This window comes from Solanum verrucosum, unplaced genomic scaffold (genome assembly GCF_900185275.1).
Source record: "Solanum verrucosum unplaced genomic scaffold, falcon-dt-bn FXZP01000165.1, whole genome shotgun sequence".
In the NCBI taxonomy this organism is placed as follows: Eukaryota; Viridiplantae; Streptophyta; class Magnoliopsida; order Solanales; family Solanaceae; genus Solanum; species Solanum verrucosum.
In genome coordinates this window covers 3,067,260-3,087,636 of record NW_026020340.1, presented here as the reverse complement: position 1 = coordinate 3,087,636, position 20,377 = coordinate 3,067,260, and the positions used below count along the sequence as shown (strand labels likewise).

Below are 20,377 nucleotides of genomic sequence, written 5' to 3'. Positions count from 1 at the left end.
GTTTGACAATATATTTTGAAAATTTGTCTTCAATATTTTTCCAATTATGGACCAATTTTTCAGAGAAATTTCACTTCCACCCACAAACTTCTAATTTTTTTCCAAGACTATCCTTGTGACCTTTGAATCAAATTTTGTAAATTTATCTTTAAATATTTGTTTAACCATATATTTAACTTGTTTGACCATATGTTAAATTGTTTGACCATATGTTTTGTAAATCTATCTTCAATTTTTTTTCCAATTATGGACAAATTTTTGAAAGAAATTTCATTTCCACCCACAAAACTCTAATTTTTTCCCAAGACTGTCCTTGTGAACTTTTAATCAATTTTTTTAAATCTATCTTTAAATATTTACTTGACCATACATTTAACTTGTTTGACCATATATTTTAAATTGTTTGACTATATATTTTGAAAATCTGTCTTCAATTTTTTTTCCAATTATAGACCAACTTTTGAGAGAAATTCACTTCCACCCACAAAACTCTAATTTTTTTCCAAGACTGTCCTTGTGAATTTTTAATCAAAATTTGTAAAATCTATCTTTAAATATTTATTTGACCATATATTTTAAAAATCTGTCTTAAATTTTTTTCCAATTATAGACCAATTTTTGAGAAAAAATTCACTTCCATCCACAAAACTCTAATTTTTTTCCAAGACCATCCTTGTCTGAGTAAATTACATATACAAAAAATAATAACAATACATTTATCAACTATTATTTCGATAAACAACTACACAACATAATTTTTTTTGTCGAGATAAGTTACGTATTTGACCGATCGACCCGGGACAAAAAGGCCCAAAATAATTCGATCCACTAAAGCCCAAATTAGAAAAATAGCGCCAAATACCTTTAACGTTTGCAAAATCCATTTTCTCTCTCATTCATCTCTGTTGCAACAAAATTCTCTCACAAAAAACCAAAAAAAAGCTCTGCAAAAAGGTAAAATTCTTCACATTTTTCCTGTGCATTTGATTGTATAAACATGGAAAATTCATTTGTGCATTGAAACCCTAGAAAAACAACGATTTTTTTTTTTTTTTTTATATATGTAGAAAGAAGAGCTATGGATGGTTATGCAAAAATGAATGCTGCGATCGCTAAGGCTGAAAAGGAAGAGTGGGCGCAGGAAGAGATTGATCGGATGCCGTTCGGACAGCGAATGAACTCACTGATGGGCAAGAGCAAGCCCGGTGCGAAAGCTTCTTCCAGTGGCCGTTCTACTCAAGGGACTGCACAAGTGTTGAAGTGAGTTTGTTTTTCCAGTTTAATTAAGTTTAATGCGTTGAATTTTCTATTTGGGAATCAATTTTGATGAAATAGAGCTAGTTTACAGTTTTAAAAATAATAGTGAAAGAAGATTCCTGCAAAAGATGGTTTTTTTTTGGCTATTTAATTGTGTTTAGTTTGCAGTTTTGGAAGTAGAAAGTAAAGGGAAAAGAAAATTAAGATGTACAGCTGGAAAAGATGGATTTTTATTAAAAAAACAAGAACTGTTGTAGTGTTTTTTAGTGTTCAATTCATAGTTTTGGAGGTATATAACAACACGGAAATAAATTCAGGGAAGAGAAAGCAGAGATACTGTTCAAGAAATGGAACTTGATAAAAAAAATGGGAGTTTTTGTAGCTGTTTTATTGTGTTATGTTCACAATTTTGTAAGTGAAATAAAATTAAAGCATAATATTTGTAATCCGTGGTTTTTACCTACTCCACTATTTTATATGGATTGGGCAATCCTCATCTCTTGAGTTAGCTTTTGGGGTTGAGTTAGGCCCAATGTCCATTTTCTTTATCATGATTTTAGAGTCGAACCCATCCCAATTCTTTGTTTCACTGATGTTGGGTCCCCATTTGTATTGTTCACGCTCTGGTTGGCAGGTGGGGGTGTCGAGTCTCCCACATCGGCCTAGGGATTGGGGACTTGATCTCTTTATATGGCTTGGGCAATCCTCACCTCTTGAACTAATTTTTAGGGTTGAGTTTGACCCAATATTCATTTCTTTATCAATCCTTACAAAATTTTCTGAAAAAAGTGGCGTACATTTTGCATTTAACATTGGTGGTAACATGTGCAGGTCTTCAGTTGATACCGTTGTGAAAAAGGAAGATGAATGTGATTCACAGGTATTAATCCCAATATTCATTTCTTTATCAGTCCTTAAATTGACTGACTTCTTGTAAAGGCCTCCTTGACTGACTAATTTATTGTGCACACATGAGGGGATAGGAGTACAAATTACTTCCCTAAGATGACCAATGTTCACCAGAGACACAACACTATTGAAAGTTTAGAATCTAATAGTACTGTTTGGAGAATGAGGTTGGATGGTAGAGATGCAACTTTAAATTTTGATGAAGCACTCTACACTAACTCTAACCATTGGAGACCAGAGTGGTCTATAGAAAACATGCCTGCAATCTCGGAGGAGGAAGGTATGTGAATGCAAATACTATTTGATGAAGAGGATATTATGTGGGTGATCAGGGAATGTAATGGGGACAAAGCACTGGGACCAGATGGGTTTATAGGTTCTACAATAAATGTTAAGATCTAATTAGGGCAATAAATTTTTTCACTTCCATGAGTTTTTTGAAAGAAGTTCCTATTCCTCTTATATTGTGTTAGTCCCCAAAAGAGCTGGAGGAAAGGAGGTGAAGGATTATAGGTCTATAAGTTTGATTGGTAACTTCTATAGAGCGGTGTCTAAACTTTTAACTAACAACCTTAAAATTGTTGTGAGTAGCTGGTCTGCCCTTCCTTGATAGCCTTTGCCAGAGGAAGGTAGATTACAGATGCATCACTCATTGCGAATGAGTGCCTTGATTCTAGACCTCGAGTCCTCGACAGAAAAAACTAGGTATTTTGTGTAAATTGGATATTGAGAAGGCGTTTGACACTTAATCAACATGTTAAGGCAAGTGGTTTTGGGATAAAATGGATCAATTGGATCCACTTTTGCATTTCTACAGTAAAACCGTTCATCATCATCGATGGATCCCCTAAAGGTTTCTTTATTACCCAGGAAGGTTTAAGACAAGGACAACCTCTCTTTCATATATGTCACCTTGGTTATGGAAGGCCTTAGTAGAATGTTTGCGCAGAGTTGCAAGGATGAAATGAGGTTTTACTTCAAGTCTGAGGATCAGGGAGAAATGAACGTAACACACCTTTTTTTGTACAGAGTTGTGTCCAAACTTCTTGCTAATAAACTTAAAATTATTATGAGTAAGTAAACTAGTGTCACCTACCCCGTTGGCCTTATGAGGGTAAGGCAGATTACATATGCATCATTCATTGCAAATGAGTGCCTTGATTCTAGACTCCGAGGAAAAACCAGGTATCTTGTGTGAATTAGGTATTAAGCCAGTGTTTGACAATGTTCACTGGAATTTCGACATGTTTAAATGCCAATGGGATTTGGGAAAAAAATGGATCAACTGGTTCCCATCTGCATTTCCACAGTTAGCTATTCTTTATTATCAATATTTCCCCCAAAGGTTTCTTCGCTATCCAGAAAAATTTATTAAGGAAGTGTTTGACAATGTGCACTGGAATTTCAACATGTTTAAATGTCAATGGGTTTTGGGAAAAAATGGATCAACTGATTCCCATCTGCATTTCCATAGTCAAGCTGTCCTTTATCATCAATGGTTCCCCCAAAGGTTTCTTCGCTATCCAGACAAGGAAAGCCTCTCTCTATTTTTTTTAAAGCCTTTGTTATGGAAGGCTTAGTAGAATGTTAGTAGCGGCATGCAAGGATGCAATAAATGTATTAATCCAAGTTTGAGGTTCAGGGAGAAAGTGCACGTCACACCTTTTTTGTGCAGATTCTCTGGTTTTCTGTGAGCCTAATAGAGAGAAAATTTTTTACTTGCATGCGATTCCTTTGATCTTTGAAGCAGTCTCTTGCTCCATATCAATAATTCCAAGAGTGTTCTTTATTGGGTTAATGATGTCTGAAGCATACTGGAAATGCTGGTATACTGAGGTGCATCAGTAGGTTCTTTCCCTAATAATTATTTAGGCCTTCCTTGGAAATGCGTTTCAGAAAATAAAAGTTCCTATGAAGGTGTAATGTTTTGTTTGTTGATGCAAAAGGAGCTTGTCTTACACAAGATAATCTTTAGAAAAGGGAATTAATATATGCAGTAGGTGTTTGCTTTGTGAAAAGCAGGTAGGGGACATCAAGAACCACTTTCTCCACTGTCAGTTTACTTCAGGGATATGGAGTTTCCCCATTTTTAGCGTCTTGGTAGTTTACTTGGCAATGCCAAGGACAACAAAAGAGTTATTGCAATGTTGGCATCCAAGAGTCAGAGGTCATGCCAGCAGTGATATGGTGGAGTTATTGGAAAGAAACTAATGCAAGGGTCTTAGAGAAAAGCTGGATCTCTAATTAGTATGGAACACATATGTATATCTTTTTTATTTTTTTGGTATAACATGGCTATAGTAGATGCCATGGATGCCATGATTGACTTTCTTAGCTCATTACACTTTCTGTAATCTAACCCTCTTGTAACCAGTGGCCAGCACACTCTTGTTACTGAAATCTATGTAATTTCTTTTAAAAAGAAAAAGAAAAAGATAAAGAAAACTATGTAAATGAAGCTGAATCCATACTAGTTGCAAAATCCTTGTAAGACGAATAATGAGGGATTTTGCTCTTTTTCAAACTGTATATATGGCTTCATGCTGATGATTCATATAATATTACCTTCAAAAAATGTGTTCTGAATTGATTCTTCAACCAGAAATATGTATTTTCAACATGCGTGACTGCAAAGTTCTTATGCTTAATCAAAATATTTCCACACCACGGCTGTGCTAAATCTTGTTGCTACTTATCTATGCTCAGCCGCCTTGACATAGGTTTGCGAACAATATGCTACAATTTTTAGGTACTCGGAGAATATTTTTTTTTAGCTTCTCGGGGTAATAATTTTTGGGCTGGATTATAAGCAATAAAAGTAATTAGTAATATTCTGTAAGTTCTTTTTTCCACTGTCATAATCATGTTTTTACATCTTGCAACTAAGGCAATTCTCCTTGAAACTTGGCCATGAAAGTTGGTATATGTTCGACCTTAGCTCAGGGAAGAGCAGGGGAACATCCCTCTTGGTTGCTGGTTCAAATCCAGCAGGTTGAATCCTATATTTGTTTCAGAACATCTTTACATAACTATGTTAGTCTGCTATGCGATTTTCCTATGTGATTATTTGGCTCAATTGATTTACTGCATTCCTTGAAGGAAAACAACACCATTAGCTTAATAGTTCTCCCTTTCTCTTTATCTCTCATGGATGTTTGGTCCGGAGAGAAGAAGCTATGGAAATTGTCTTTTTAATAGTTCTGGAAATACTTATTTACCAGTATCTTTCCACACTGAACTGCTTTTTTGTTGGACAATATTCTCCCAGAAGAGTAAGGAAAAGTTGAATTTAATGCCAGTTATGTTACTGCCTGCCCATATCTTGTTATTTCCTTTTTTAATAAGTCAACTGAAGAAGTTGCCAATTTCTGTATGTTGTGCAGGATAACCCTTCCATTTTTTCCAGCGTACGCATGGATGACAAGATTTCTCATAGTGCTGGGAAAAAGAAAGTTAGTTCTCCTTTATCGGACCTTGTACGTGTCAAGGTTGAACCTGCGGGTAACAATATGGCTGAAACTACTGTGAAGAATGAAATGGGTAATTTGCCCAATAGTAGCATGGTTAGGGTGAAAAGTGGAGTTGGAATTACCTATGAGTTTACTGAAGACGAACTGGATAATATGGCGTTATCAGAGCGGATGCAGCTGTACTCTAAGAGAAGGGCTCCTTCATTCAAGATAGGTAGAGTTGTAGAGTGCTCAAGCGAAATAGCTTCTTCTGTCTCTGATTGCGCACCCATTTCAGCTGTGCCAGTGAAACCACTTAAAGTTTGCCCGCCACGGAAACAAAGGAAAACTGCCACGTAAAATTTCTTTTTGCTGACTATTTACTCTATATATGTATATATCAATTTGTATATGGCTGCATTTACTATGGATGGCCACCGGAACCATAACAGACACATGCTCACATGTATGTGTATGTATTTACGTATACTGTACACATTTAATCCATATCTTTTTCCTACAAACTGCAGAGATTCAGTTCAAGCAGCAATGGAGGAAGATGCTCCTGGACTCTTGCAGGTATTTTCCCATCAAATTGCCTAGTTAAAAATCAGATGGCTCATAGTATCGATCTTTGCAGGTATTACTTGAAAAAGGTGTAAGCATCGATGAGATGAAGCTTTATGGGAAAAATGAGAGTAATGAGCCTCTTGATGACTTGTCCTCTGAAGACAACTTCTCAGAGCTTCAAGCTGTTATATCTAAGGTATGCCATACATGTGCTCATGATCTTTCTTGTCACTAATTGAGGAGGAAAGCTGCCTACATTCATAATTGTCTGGATTACCTGTTTCCTGCTGAAGCATGCAATAGATTTTAGTCATTCAATGATCCGGAAAATGTTACTGATGGTTAGTTCAGGAATTAGGCCCTTCTTGAGTCTCTTAGCTGTGATATTTTTACATATCAATGATTGTCCTTTCTCAAATAATTTACTAGTCGAAATTACCATTATTGATTATCTGCCATGCTTGCTTATGATTGGCAGTTGATTATTGATCATTGTGGGTTCAGGATATGGATTGATATTTTGCAATTGGAATGTCGAAATCATGGAGTTATGAGTTAATAATTTGAAATTGAAGTTACTATTTGTCTATTGCACAAATCGTATGATTCAGTTTAGAGGCTTTCAGACATTAGTACTCAATTGTAATAGACTTATTCTTGAAATCTAATTTAATTATGGTTTTAGTTTACAACTTCTGCTTCAATTTTCATATGATATGCTATGCCAAATGTTAGCTTGGGATCACATGGAGAGAGGTGTGTTTTAGATAAATAAAGCGATAGACATGGAGAAAGAATCAAATGCATTTTGATATATTTTAATGTGAAGCAGTGATTTTAAGCTGTAAACCTTTTGTTTTCTTTTGTGAACTGAAGTCATTCATGTCAATTAACGAAACTGTCGAAGTGATCATCAAGACTTTAGGATTCTGAAATGGAAGAGAAAATAAGAGGGAACTCGGCTTAATTATTCCCTCAAGCTATTGGGGGTTTAAATAACCGAGTTTACATGTCCTAAAAAAGGAAAGAAAATCTATGCAAATCAATACCTAATTACAATAAGAGTAAATTAGGCTACCTATTATATACCTTCAAGCTGGTGCATACAAATTATATGTACCAAGCTTGCTATAGATATAACTTGTTCGGGGATCGGCTAGGGACTTGGTGAATATGTTTGCAAGCTGATCACTTGACGCACAAACCTTGTGATAATGTCTACTGAGAGGTTGAGAGTACTTCCTCTCTTAAAAAATGACAATCAATCTCATATGTGCTTGGTCCTCTTTCGAAACTCTGGATTCGATGCAATGTGAAGTGCACCTTCACTATTGCACACAAGTTCCATTTCTTTTTTCTCTCCGAATTCCAACTCCTTCAATAGTTGCTTGATCTATATGAGTTCACATGCCACAACTGCTAAAATCCAATATTCTGCTTCTGCACTAGATCTACCAACCACATTTTGTTTCTTACTTTTTCAAGACACCAAATTTCCCCCCGACTAGAACACAATATCTAGAATTTGATTGTCTATTAGAGGGCGACCCTGCCCAATTGGCGGAGCAGTGTCAGCCTCGCCAAAAAGTGGTCAGAAAATAGTGTAGCAGGTATAGATTTGCTTGGAATCACAAGGCGACCCTGCTAGAAAAGGCAGATCGCCAGAAGTGGGAAAAATTATCAGTCGCCTGGAAAATCAGATCTGATGACAGGAAGTGGTTGGAATCAGGTGGAAATTGGATCAATAGTATTGGAATCAACATGCGAGTGTATTTTGAAAAATGAAACTTGCCGGAAGGTGGCCGGAACAATGCTCACACGCTGGCGCGTGGGTAGATCTCATCGGAACTGGGGTGTGTTCTGGGCGACACTAGTTGGGGTTTGGTTGCTGATGTCTTCCCCTTCTTTACCTTATGTGCTATTGCAACTTTTAGTGGATCACACTTTTTCCCCCTATTTCCTTCATACTATGACGGTGGTTCCTTAGCCAATTTGCACACACCTCGCTTGTTTCACCGGGTAGCTGCTACCTCCCACCAATATATGTACCGGGTAACTCTGAGCTTAGGCAAATGGGAAAAATTACCTAACTTTCTTTTCCCTACCTAGGTTTAACTTGAAACCCCATGTATTCCCTTCGTACTATTTACAATAGGCTATTTTGAAATAGTTTTGCACCGGACTGTCTTAGAACGCACTTAGTTCATTGCTGGTTCTTTCTTTTTTATTTTACTAGTGATCTTGCCCCCACTTCATTCAGTCATTAAAAGAACAACAACAACAACATATCCACTGAAGTCCCATAAACTAGGGGGGTCTGAGAAGGTAGAATGTACGCAGACGTTACCCCCTACAACAATGAAATCAGATCTGATATGTTATTTAACTGTTTTAGGAAATTAGATCAAATAAAATAATCCCTTGATTCTCAAATCACTTAGAATCTAGGGATTAGATTGCTAGTTTGTTTGTTTCTCTACTATAAATTTGTACGATGAATATGAATGTACAATTTTGGTACCAAAACTTATATGGTATCAGAGCAGCTTTATTCATGTGTTGCTTATGACTAAATCAACATTTTCGGCTATGACACCCAGCGGCATTCCGAGAGTTCCGTTAACAAAGTTCCGACCAAGACAACAACAAACTGAAGCGACGATTCTTCTCAGTTGTCTATTCAACTTACCTCTCGCAAGCCGAAGGACAAGGATTATTTGGAATGGGTGCAATCTGTCCGTATGACAATTGATGGTTGAGGAAAACTTAGTCACCTAACTGGAGAAACGAGAATGCCTGAACTACGAGACCCAAAAATGATCGCCTGGTGATCAGAAAACTCGATGGTAATCATTTGGCTACTAAACTCCATGGAACCTGCCATAGGTAAACCATATTTGGTTGTTCCCTCTACTTGGGATGTTTGGGAGGTTGTTAGAGAGACTTATTCTGATGTAGAAAATGTCTCTCAGATTTTTTAGTTAACAAATAAATTGTGGAAAGCTAGGCAAGGGGAGAGGTATTACTATTTACTATAATGAGATGGTTTTCATATGACAAGAATTAGATGAATGTTATAATGATGAATGAGAGTGTCCCAAGGATATCATAAAAGCAATGAAAAAGGGAAGAAAATGAGAGGTTTACTCAGTTGTGTAAAAAACAAATGGTATCCTCAAGGAAAAGCAGATCATACCGTGTCATTTGACATTCTCTTGAGGGGAAGACAACTATTCTAAATAGTGTATGTCAATGATATCATACTTACAAGAGACTTGTCAGAAATGAAGAATTCAAAAAAAATAGTTGGTCTCAGAATTTGAGATCTAAGATTTGGGTCATTTGAAATATTTTGTTGGCATGGAAGTAGCGATATCAAAAGAATTTATTATGTTGTCACTAAAGAAGTATGTGCTAGATCTTCTAAAGGAGATAGGGATGAGAGGTTGTCGTCCATTTGAAACACCTATTGATCCGAATATAAAATTTGAAAATAAAGAAGGAAATTCAGTTGACCAAAGTCAATATCAGAGACTAGAGGGGAAATTGATCTACTTGACACACTCAGGCTGATATTGCTTTTGTTGTAAGCTTAGTCAGTCAATTATGCACTCTCCAAGGAAGCGCACCAAGAAGTGGTCTACATGATTCTAAGATATCTAGAAAGTTCACTGGGAAAGGATTGTTTTTTTAAAAAAAAAAATCATCACAGGGACATTGAAAGCTTTACAGATGGGTAGATTCTACTATTGACAGAAGGTTAAGGTCTGGATCAAACTCAACATTAAGTGATAGAATTTAATGGATATTAAGAGCAGACATGTTATGAATATATCTCACCATATTTGACGGGAATTTAAATTATGAATGTGAAGGAAATGAAATTTAGATAAAAGGAAAAAGATTTAAGGAAATGAGATATAATAATAAGATTCAATGTCAGAAAGATATACGTTGGTCTATTAAAACCAATATAAAGATTCGTCAAAACGCAAAATAGTAAGAATTTATTTGTGTTGAGACAAAGTAATATTGAATTTACCAAAATAATTACCAAACCATAGCAAAACCATATGAGTCGAGTTAATGAAACCGCTGTAATTATTGAAACAACTCCCAAGCAAAATACCACATCAATCTCTCACTCCATCGGTCACAACACTTTGCAAAAAGTTAAATTTTCATCTCGATGAACACAATGCCCCTCACCGAAATTCAAAGTAAATACCAAAATTAATCATTATAAATACATCTTAAGTTTCTCGGACTTGGGTGCAGGTGCCCGATATGGGTGCAGATCTAGAGGTCGGATCCTTCATGATCTAACTTTTAAGATTCGGGGATATGAATCCATGTATGGATACGGGTGCGGGGATTCGCCTAAAAATAATTAAAATATCCAAAAATAGAGTTATTAAACCTTAAATTATGAGATATTATGTGGAGAACTTGAGGAGATCTTGGAAGGAGATTAAAGGATAAGGAGTGACAAAAATTTCTATATAAATGGTATTCCATTTCTTCAATTTCACCTTAGTTTTTGTATTGATTACAAAAATCATTGAAACTATCCAGACTTTCCCCATCGATTTTGGTCAAAGTATCCAAAATCGGTTGACTAAATCGAACACGGATCCCACACCCACACCAATATCGTGTCGACACGGGTGCGACACCAAAAGTTAAAAGTCCGAGCAACTTAGAAATACGTAAACTCAATATCTTGATAGAATAAGTGAGGAAACTAACCCAGTCATGTGAAGTAATCAATTGCGAAAAAAAGATTATATCAATCCATTAATAAAGGATCTTATATAGTCAGAAACTTACAGTTCGGATTTCAAATCACGAAAAGTAATTGATACATATTTTGTCCTTTCGATAGAGCCAAACTAAATCTTCCAATACTATACGTAGATATCTGAGTGAGGGATATTAGAAGTTAGGGTAATCGAGGGCCCCCTAAACATGTCAAAAAAATTCATTTAGACACTTCATATAAAGGTGTTACCTATTGAACATGGGAAGACTATTGGATGTGTATGAATTAAGAACAAAAGTGACAATCTGCCTCACAAATAATGAGTATGATTCTCACACACTAAAGCAACAAATTATTAAATGACACGTGGAAATAACGTTTAAATGAAAAACTCTTTATCGAGCAATTTTTCTTCCCCTCACCCATAACTCTTGTATTCTTTCTTTTCATTGCCTCCGCCACAACCATTTCCATTCTTCACCACTTCTGTTTTTTCTTCTTTATTTCACCATGACGACAGCCTCCACCATATTCTACCATCTCCGTCCATCTTAATTTCACTACCACTACTATCCTCCATCCCCGCTAACAAACTCATACCTTTATGAACCACACCATTACGTATTGTGACTTCAGTTGCCAAAATTGAAATGTAGTCCCGAAAAATTCTCATAATCAGTTCCCAAATGTTTTTTTGTTTTGAGAATGGTAACTTTTTCATCTATTTATCCACAAGTATACTACATCAACGTAGTCCCCCTTCCAAAAGTATTACAAACTAATAGACTCTATCTGTGCTATTTGTCACAAATAGTCTAAAACATCAAAGAGTTCTTCTGCCTGTACTAAAACTTTCTGTTTACACCAAAAATAATAAAGAACTATACAATTCATCTTAAAGTTTTGCAGATTGTTCTTCTTGCCCTCAAAACATCTTTGATTCCTTTCTTTCCACACTGTCCACCATATGCAAGATGGGACAATCTTCCATCTCTCCTCCTTTATTGTAGTATTGCCCACATTGATCCAACAGTTTAGAAGTTGTACTATGTTTCTTGGTTTCACCCAAGTGATCTTTCTAAGGCTGTTGAATATTCTCCATAATTGATCTGTCCATTTGCAATGCAAAAAGAGATGGTTGACTGTCTCTGCCTGTTCCTCACATAAGTAGCATCTTGAGCACAATTGGAACTTCGTCTTCTTTATATTTTCTTGTGTCAGCATTGCTTCCTTTGCTACTAACCATGTGAAGCAGTATACCTTGTATGGGATTTTAGATCTCCAGATCATCTACCATGGCTAGAGCTCCATCCTATCATTTGAATTTGAGTGATTAAGGTCTTTGTAAGCTGAATTGACACTGAAGACCCCTTTGCTGCCAATCTTCCACACAACCTTGTCTTCTCCCTTAGTCAGATTACTAAATTGTGCCATTGTATCATGGAAATCCACTATGTTTCCCATCTCCCAATCATTTAGGTTCCTCCTAAGATGTAAGTTCCATCCTTGCCTGTCCACATTTCAGCCACAGTTGCATTTTGTTGGAGGCTTAGTGTAAATGTTTTGAGTTCTTACAATTCGTACTTCTAGACCAAAATCAATTTTGTGCAATTTTTTTTATTATGTATGAAACATTCTCAAATTTATTTTATCCATTTGAGAAATGCTCATTGGCTACCACCCGTAGAAGATCTTGACAAAGGCACTTTTGCACTGATTAAAGCAAAAGAAAAAACTCAGAACCATTCAGTAAACATGTATCCGTTAGCTTTTTTAACTTTTTAGTATTTTGAGATTAATTGTTAATGAGCTTCTTATGATTTTAGTTTTCTAGGCGTACTCATGAAATTTACACTTCCATCATGAAACTAAGAAATATAGTTAAAAAATGAAACAAATCCAGACCCATGTCAGCTAACAACACTCCTGCTACTAATGGACCCTTTTGGATGTGGTTTACATATTAGACAAAATCAAACTGCCGTGCACATGGTTACACTAAGTAAAATAACCAGAGATTTTCAACCAATACAAAAACATTGACGAATTAATCTCTAAAGCATATGTACCAAAATATGCTAAAGGTGGAGTTGAGAAGCTTTAGCTCTATCTCTGCGTTGACTCTTTGCTCCTTTTGCGGAGATAAGAAACTAGAGAAATTTCTCAACAACTTGCCCCCCTCCCCCCCCCATTTTGTATGAATTGATCATGGGTCGGGCTCATTGGGTTACCAAATTTTGCAAAACTCTAAACTAGCTCTTTTGAGTGACCAATTTTCTGCTAAAAGTCTAAGCAGTAGGCCTACTTCTCCGACCTTTGAAACCATGTCAATTGTAGGAACAATTGTGTTTCTTCAAGGAGGAACAACTGTAATATTTTAGGGATTAGGGAACGACAATATTTTTTTTTTGTAAGAGTAATGATTGTATATTAAGTCGTGACTTTCATTTTTTTGTATATTTAGTTGAAAGGGAAATTTTAAGGGAAAAAGGCAAAAAGCTACAAAAAAGATAAATAGTAGTCTAGGCCTTAGAGAGTGCCATATTACCGGCCCTATGTCCTTACTAGTTTCTATGAATGTGCTTTGCCGTAGACCTTCAGTTAATTGTTTATGAAGAAGAAACAGATTACATTTATTAAAATTTATATATAGGATGCAAGTTCATTTTACAATAATGATAAAGTTTTACACCGGATATTTACACCAAATCAATTTAACTTCCATTATAGATAGCCCCAAGGTATGATGATCACAAATACACTATTACATCTAATATAAATTAATTGTTGGTCATAAACATGATAATATCTAGGATCAATTGGTGTGTGTTAATTTAATAGCCATAGATTTTTTATTCATAAATTTTTCAAACAATCAGCTACCCAAAATTAGTTTATTTTACTAAGTTTTTGTTTCTCATTTTAACTCCACTGAAATAACATTACAAGAAAATGGTAAAGAAATTATTTAAATATTTTTGTAGGTGTTCATATCAATAAGATAAGTTGGTGTAGAAGTGCATGTTTATTTTAATGTTTTTCCATTAGACTGAATAGTTAAGGTTTGGTTATTTAATTAATTGGTTTGGGACAAGATGCGGGAAGCGATGTAGAGATGGTCCGGGCATGTGACAAGGAAGATGCACAGATGCAGAGGTGTGAGAGGTTGGCTATGGATGGATTCAGGAAATATAGAAGTAGACCAAAGAAGTATTGGGGAGAAGTGATTGGGTAGGTGTTAGGAACCCACAACTCTCTAACAATAAATCTGTAAACTTCCAAACACAAGACAGAAGTAGGAACAACACTTCAACTAATATTTACTGCTACAAATAGTTAGAATATGTTATACAAATAGTTAGTAGAGAATACTTCTAACATTCAAGGTATTTCGAGGAACCTTAACCTCCAAATCTGCCTGAGAAATCCTTACCCAAAAACTGCCTGTCCTTTTCCTTCTTCCCAGTACTATTTATCCCCAAATAACTACCTAAACTGCTAGTTAATTGCTAGATAACTACTAGAATTACATTTACATAATAATTAATAAATAAAACAACTACATTTAAGCCTTATTTTCACCCTTCTTTCTACACATATAGACCTTAGTAATAACAGGTCTAACAGTAGGACATGCTGCAGTTGCAGGTTACAGAGGATATGACCTTAGATAGGAAGGTGTGGAGGACACAAATTAGGGTAGAAGGATAGTAGGTAGGAATGTGTCCATACTAGTAGGTAGGAGTGTATTGTCTGTCTTGCTGTCCATTCTAGAAGTCGTAGTATTACTCTTGTTTCTTGTTCTTCAACTTCAGTTATTATCTGTTGTTTCGTGTAGTTTGATTATAGTTGTAGTATTGTTCTGCTACTATTTGTTGTTTAGTATAATCTGTTGTTACTTTTATTTCCAGTACTTCTCTTTCTAGAATGTTTTTTATCTTGAATGAGGGTTTATTGGAAACAACCGCTATTCTACTTAGGTAGAGGTAAGGTCTGCGTACATTCTACCCTCCCCAAACCCCACTTTGTGGGACCACATACACTATGTTTGTTGTTCATTGTTGTAGTTTGGGAATTAAAATTTAGTAGTAGAATTTGTTTAGACTCTATGTTCAATGTGATTTTTTTTGTTACTCACCAAATTAGTCAATCAATTGAAATAGGGTAGAATTAGGCTAAAATGGTATAAAAGTCGATCAATATTTTAAAGTGGTTTTGGTCCTTCAACATTGTTTCTCGTGCTTTTATAATAATAAAAAAAATAATACATATATTAATTTTTCTGGTTTTATCTTTTTATCAGGGTACTGATCCATTTATTTGATTTCATGTTGTGTTAACTTGTTGTTTAGCTTTTCTGCGTCCAACGGCAGTCATTAATAAAGCTAGCTCCACTCCAGCGTACAAAAGGTGAAAAAGCTAGCTATTGTTTAGCTTGTCTGTTTTCCCTCATTGAGCAGGTATAGACATTTATTTGGTGCAAACTCTAGTTGTCTATATTCATTTTAATATGTCTTTGTATCAATCTTATCTCATATGTATTGGCCCTTATCTTTTTCAAATTGCACTTTAGGCACGATATCTACAGTTCCGGAAGTGGCCTGCTGAATGGGGATGGTGCCGAGATCTCCAGTCTTTTATTTTTGTCTTTGAAAGGCATAACAGGTCGGTTGTTGGCTGCCACGTTGTGTTCTAGAGTTCTCGTAGTGTTTCAGGATCCATCGAGATTTATACTTACATACATGTAGGATTGTGCTGGAGCGTCCTGAATATGGCTATGCAACATACTTCTTTGAACTGGTGGATTCCTCCACCATTGATTGGCAAATCAGGCGATTGGTAACTGCTATGAAACTCACTAGCTATAGCAGAGTCAACCTAATCGAGAATAGAGCACTGACGGTATTTACCTTTGTTGCAATAATGTTCCCATTTTCATGTTGCTGATGTGGATTTGACCAAATTTATTGTGGCCCTTTTTCCCCTGGGGGAGGGAAAATCTTGTTACCAACTTTCTTTGGCGTCAAATTGAAGTGAGAAATAGTTGCTTTTACTTTACCCCATAATGGTCCCTTGTCCTTTTTTTTTTCTTCTTCTCTTTCTTATGAGTTTTAATATGAAATCCTGGTTCCCCTTTTGGTTGGGATTTTAGGTGAAAAAGGTTGGGGGCGTAGATGATTGTTGGACTTGCTCCTCAACAAAGTTTTTCGTTATCACTTGTTGATTTAATCTTTATTCATGCTAAATCATTTCCGCTATCATGATTGGAATTTTGTTACTAGATAAAATAGGCCGTCTGTTTTAGCTGTAACCATTATATGTTGGTTATTAACTTTTTGAAACTGTTGCAGAACTAAAATAATAAATAATTATATGCTCAAATCTCTAAACAAGTTAAGCTTTTAGATGAAGTGTTTCAATATGGTATTAGAGTAGACAAAAGGTTACTGCCACCATTAACAAAGTTTTTCCACGTCCTTGGCATATGAAAAAAACCAGACTTTCCTTGTGACGGGGCAGTTTCAAACCTAAAATAATAAACATAGATGTTCTATCTCTAACGGCTTGAACTTTTAGATGAGGTGGTCACAGTCGACGGGAACAGTTCCATACTTCCATAGTCTAAACCAAAACGACCATTAACTTCTACTTACCCAAAAAGTAGAGAGAGGAGAGAAAAGGGAGGGGTTGTGTTTGAAGTTGTCAAGCTAGCTAACTTTTTAACCTGTAGTTAGAAGAAGATTTAGCATATTGGTGGAACTCTTAAACACCATCATCTTAGTGTAAGCAGTCGTTATAGATTGTCAAGGTCTAAATCTCTGTGGTAAAAGTAGAGACCTCGATAGGAAGATGAAGCAGGTCTGTGGGTGGTGAAAATTATGGACTAGGTAATAGCAGTTGAAGTAGAACCTTTGACAGTCCTAGAAAATGTTGAGGAAGTAGGATTTGTCTGGGGTAGAAAGAGATGTATTGGTGGTAAAAGGGAGGTGCAGTTTTATGAATCAAGCATTTATGATGGTGTGGAATATGCTCTATATGACTCTGTATACATGCACAAGGAAGGTGAACTTCCTCACATTGGTAAGATCATTAAGATATGGGTAAGTCCAGACAAGTCTAAGATGATAAAGATTCACTGGTTTTTCCAGCCATTAGAGATCTTGTATCACCTGAAGATGTAAAGGTAGCTGAGAATGAAGTATTTCTTGCCTCTGGTGTAGGCACTGGTTGGCTAATGTTAATTCTTTGGTGAACTTCATAAAGCTGCTTTATCTCATTGCATGTTCTTTGTCTGCTTTTACTAGAATTACTCAAACCATATTGTTTTATATATATCATAAACTATCACTCAAACCATATTGTTTTATGTATATCATAAAATATCTCTCGACCAACTCCTTATAGTTAGAGGAGTTCGATTGATCAATATATATCTATTTATGTCCACCTCGTCAATGTTAGTAAAACTCTCTTAGCTCTTGTGGAAACCCTTCTGCTTGTTTCTACTCTCGTCAATGTTAATAAAACTCTCTTAGCTCTTGTGGAGACCCTTCTGTTTGTTTCTACTCTCGTCAATGTTAATAAAACTCCCTTGGCTCTTTTGGAGACCCTTCTGCTTGTTTCTACTTGGTTTCAGTTAATCTTCAATTGAAGATGGGCTTTGTATTGAGGGGACAAGACAACTAATTAACTTGAAACAGATGTTATTATTTGCTGAAGTTTGATAATGATGAGTATTTAAACTAGATGCTATTTTCTAACTTACATAGTGGTTAATGTGGTAAGATGAACAATCAAGAAGGAAATCTAAGCTGATTTATTACTAGCTGATGATCCTGTAACAATAAGTTCTTCTCTTTGAAGTTTGTCTAAGATGAAAGTTAGAAGAAGCTAGCAGATTGATCTCTCCTATATTTCTGCTCAATGCCAATTTTGTCTCTCGTTGCCCGTCTGCCTTTTTATTGATTGAAAAAAAGATCAACCTCTGGTCTACCTCTTTCTAAATGATTTTTTGCTTGGGGTAATTCTTGTTGACCTAAGAAAAGGAAGAAGAACGGAAATGATAAAGGGAGGATAATGCTCTGAATAGGTGAGGGGATTTTGAAAGTGAAATTTAGGATGAAACGAGTAAATCTTTTAGAAACAAGTTCCATCTTTTGCATGTTTAGTGCAAAAGCATCAATTGCAGCTGAGTTGCCTAACCGTGATAGGAAGTTATTGTTGGAAGTATGGGAGTAGAAGAAATGAATGGAAGGAAAATGGGGAGGAAAACTAAATTTAGAAAGCAAAGTCAGGGAGGGGTTTGATTAGGTTTGGAAACAGACAAGAATTCAGTATATTCTTCTTATGGGATCTTGTAGGAAGCTTTTTCTTTTCACCATAAGGGTGTAGAAGGTTTCATTAAGCACCTATGTTTGCCAAAAATGCACATCGAACACCTCCAAATGAGCATGGACATCAGTTGCGCTGACATGGACAACAAATCAGGTGTTGTACAACTTCATTTTCCACTCTTCAGATTCTTTTTTTGACTTCCATTGATTGTGGGTATACAAGATTAGGGAAGCGAGGCTGAGATGACTCGGGCATGTGAAGAGGAGATGTCAAGTGAGGAGATGTGAGAGGTTGGCTATGGTGGGTTTGATAAGAGGTAGAGGTAGGCCGAAAAAGTATTAGACAAGACCTAAAACACTTGTAGCTTACCAAGGACACGACCCTAATAGGAGGATATGAAGGTCAAAGATCAGAGTAGAAGGTTAGTAGGTAGTCGCACTGTCTAGTTTCCCTTATCAATGGTATTGGTATTTTTTTCTCCTAATTTCTTATACTTCAATTTTTTTATTATTTGTTTCCTTTGCTTCAGTTATCTTATTATTTGTTGGTGCTACTAGTATTCTGAACTGTATTCTCTTTTCCTTCTTGCTTTTCTTGAGCCGAGGGTCTATCAGAAACAACCTCTCTACCCTTGTAAGGTACAGTAATGTTGTGTACATACCACCCTCTCCAGACCCCACTTGTGGGATTTCACTGGGTATGTTGTTTGTTGTATAGGAAGATTTGCATGAAAATTTAATCTGACAAAGTTTACTCCTAAACTAAAATGTCATGCTCTCTCCTAGTTTATGGTAAAACATATAATCTAGTTGATTGGAAGCAAGATGAAAGGAGATCATGTTTTAAGCTTTGCTTGGAATTGAGGCGTAGTAGTAGTTGTTGCCTTGGTGGTTATTGTATGTGTCGTAGGTGTAACAAATCTGTTGTCGGTTATAAACTTGTATCTGTATATTTTATCTGTAACTGCATGTAAAGCAAATATGAAAAACTTTTGGCTTTCCAGATCTGGCTCATATTATGAGGTAAAATTTGCTTGACTTGGACATTGTTTTTTTAGAGCATATGCTGCTAGATTGACTGAAAACCGCCATCTATTGAGGAAACACTTGAACACGGATGACTTTAGACAACAAATTTCTGTGATGTTTAAGTTGATCTCTTTTTTGTTTCCGTACCCTGATTCCCACATTCCTATGATCTGGCCTGTCTTATGATCCTTTCGTAATGTTCAAATCTCAGTTGATGCATGTCTTAATCATTGTGGAAGTCATTATATACATTTATACGAGTGTAGTCTATTAAAAAAATGTTCACAATGCAAGTGGAAATGTCCTCAAATGGTCTCTCGACGTCCGAAATTATTCATTTACTTTACCTACCTGTTTTCTGCTTACAATGTCAAATCTTATCTCTTTGAAAACTTTTTCATGCTTCCATTGTATGCACGCAGGTAGGAAAAGATCTTAGTGAAGGAGAAGCTAGGGTACTAATGTCATATGGTTGGATACGTAACACCGGTCTGGGAACGATGCTCAAGTATTGTGATAGAGTTATTCATGACAGGATAACGGAGAAAGATGGCTCGGAGTGGAAGTCGAAAATTGAGAAGTTGCTTGTGGCTGGATACAGTGGTGGTTCGATAGTTGAAAACTCTGTGGACCACAATGTTGCTCAGAATGGCCCTGAAATCAAGTTAGAACTAGAGTAAAACCTAGCTTTACTAGTCAAAAATCTTGTAAATGTCCATCCTTTGTAAACTAGCCTAAAATGCTTTTTTGTACATACTTTGACTAGCTGGCTGTCTAAACTTAGTTTGTGTTATAAAAAGGAGGCAATTGCATCACCCTTTAATGAAACTGCATGTGGTTATTATTTGGGGTTTTTTTTTACTTCAGTTATTGTTTTATCTTGTTATATGACTCCTATTTAGGATGATTTGTTAGGTTGTCCATAATATTTTGCCATGATTTCTTTTTCTATATTGTTTTGGAATGTTCTTTCCTTGAGTTGGGTCTATCGGGAAAAATAATCTCTTTACCCTAAGGTAGGGGTAAGGTTTTCTTACACTTTACCCTCTCTAGACCTCACTTTGTGG

The 20,377-nt window shown here is 35.9% G+C and overlaps 1 protein-coding gene across 1 annotated transcript; it reads left to right on the top strand.

Annotated features, from left to right (window-relative positions):
- Positions 1-1,073: 1,073 nt before the first annotated feature.
- LOC125837133 (uncharacterized) lies at positions 1,074-20,154 on the top strand. The gene is made up of 9 exons (XM_049516276.1): positions 1,074-1,260; positions 2,089-2,137; positions 5,550-5,971; positions 6,146-6,194; positions 6,256-6,381; positions 15,300-15,407; positions 15,521-15,612; positions 15,696-15,849; positions 19,733-20,154. Exons 1-9 carry the CDS (start codon positions 1,079-1,081, stop codon positions 19,988-19,990), a joined length of 1,440 nt encoding a protein of 479 aa, XP_049372233.1. The 5' UTR covers positions 1,074-1,078; the 3' UTR covers positions 19,991-20,154.
- Positions 20,155-20,377: the final 223 nt, after the last annotated feature.

Bases quoted from the DNA above. Each gene is read 5' to 3' on its own strand.
- LOC125837133 (XM_049516276.1), top strand. From the start codon at position 1,079: ATGGATGGTTATGCAAAAATGAATGCTGCGATCGCTAAGGCTGAAAAG. The intron at 6,195-6,255 runs GTATTTTCCCAT...CGATCTTTGCAG, and splicing joins ATGCTCCTGGACTCTTGCAG to GTATTACTTGAAAAAGGTGT. The intron at 15,613-15,695 runs GTCGGTTGTTGG...ACATACATGTAG, and splicing joins GTCTTTGAAAGGCATAACAG to GATTGTGCTGGAGCGTCCTG.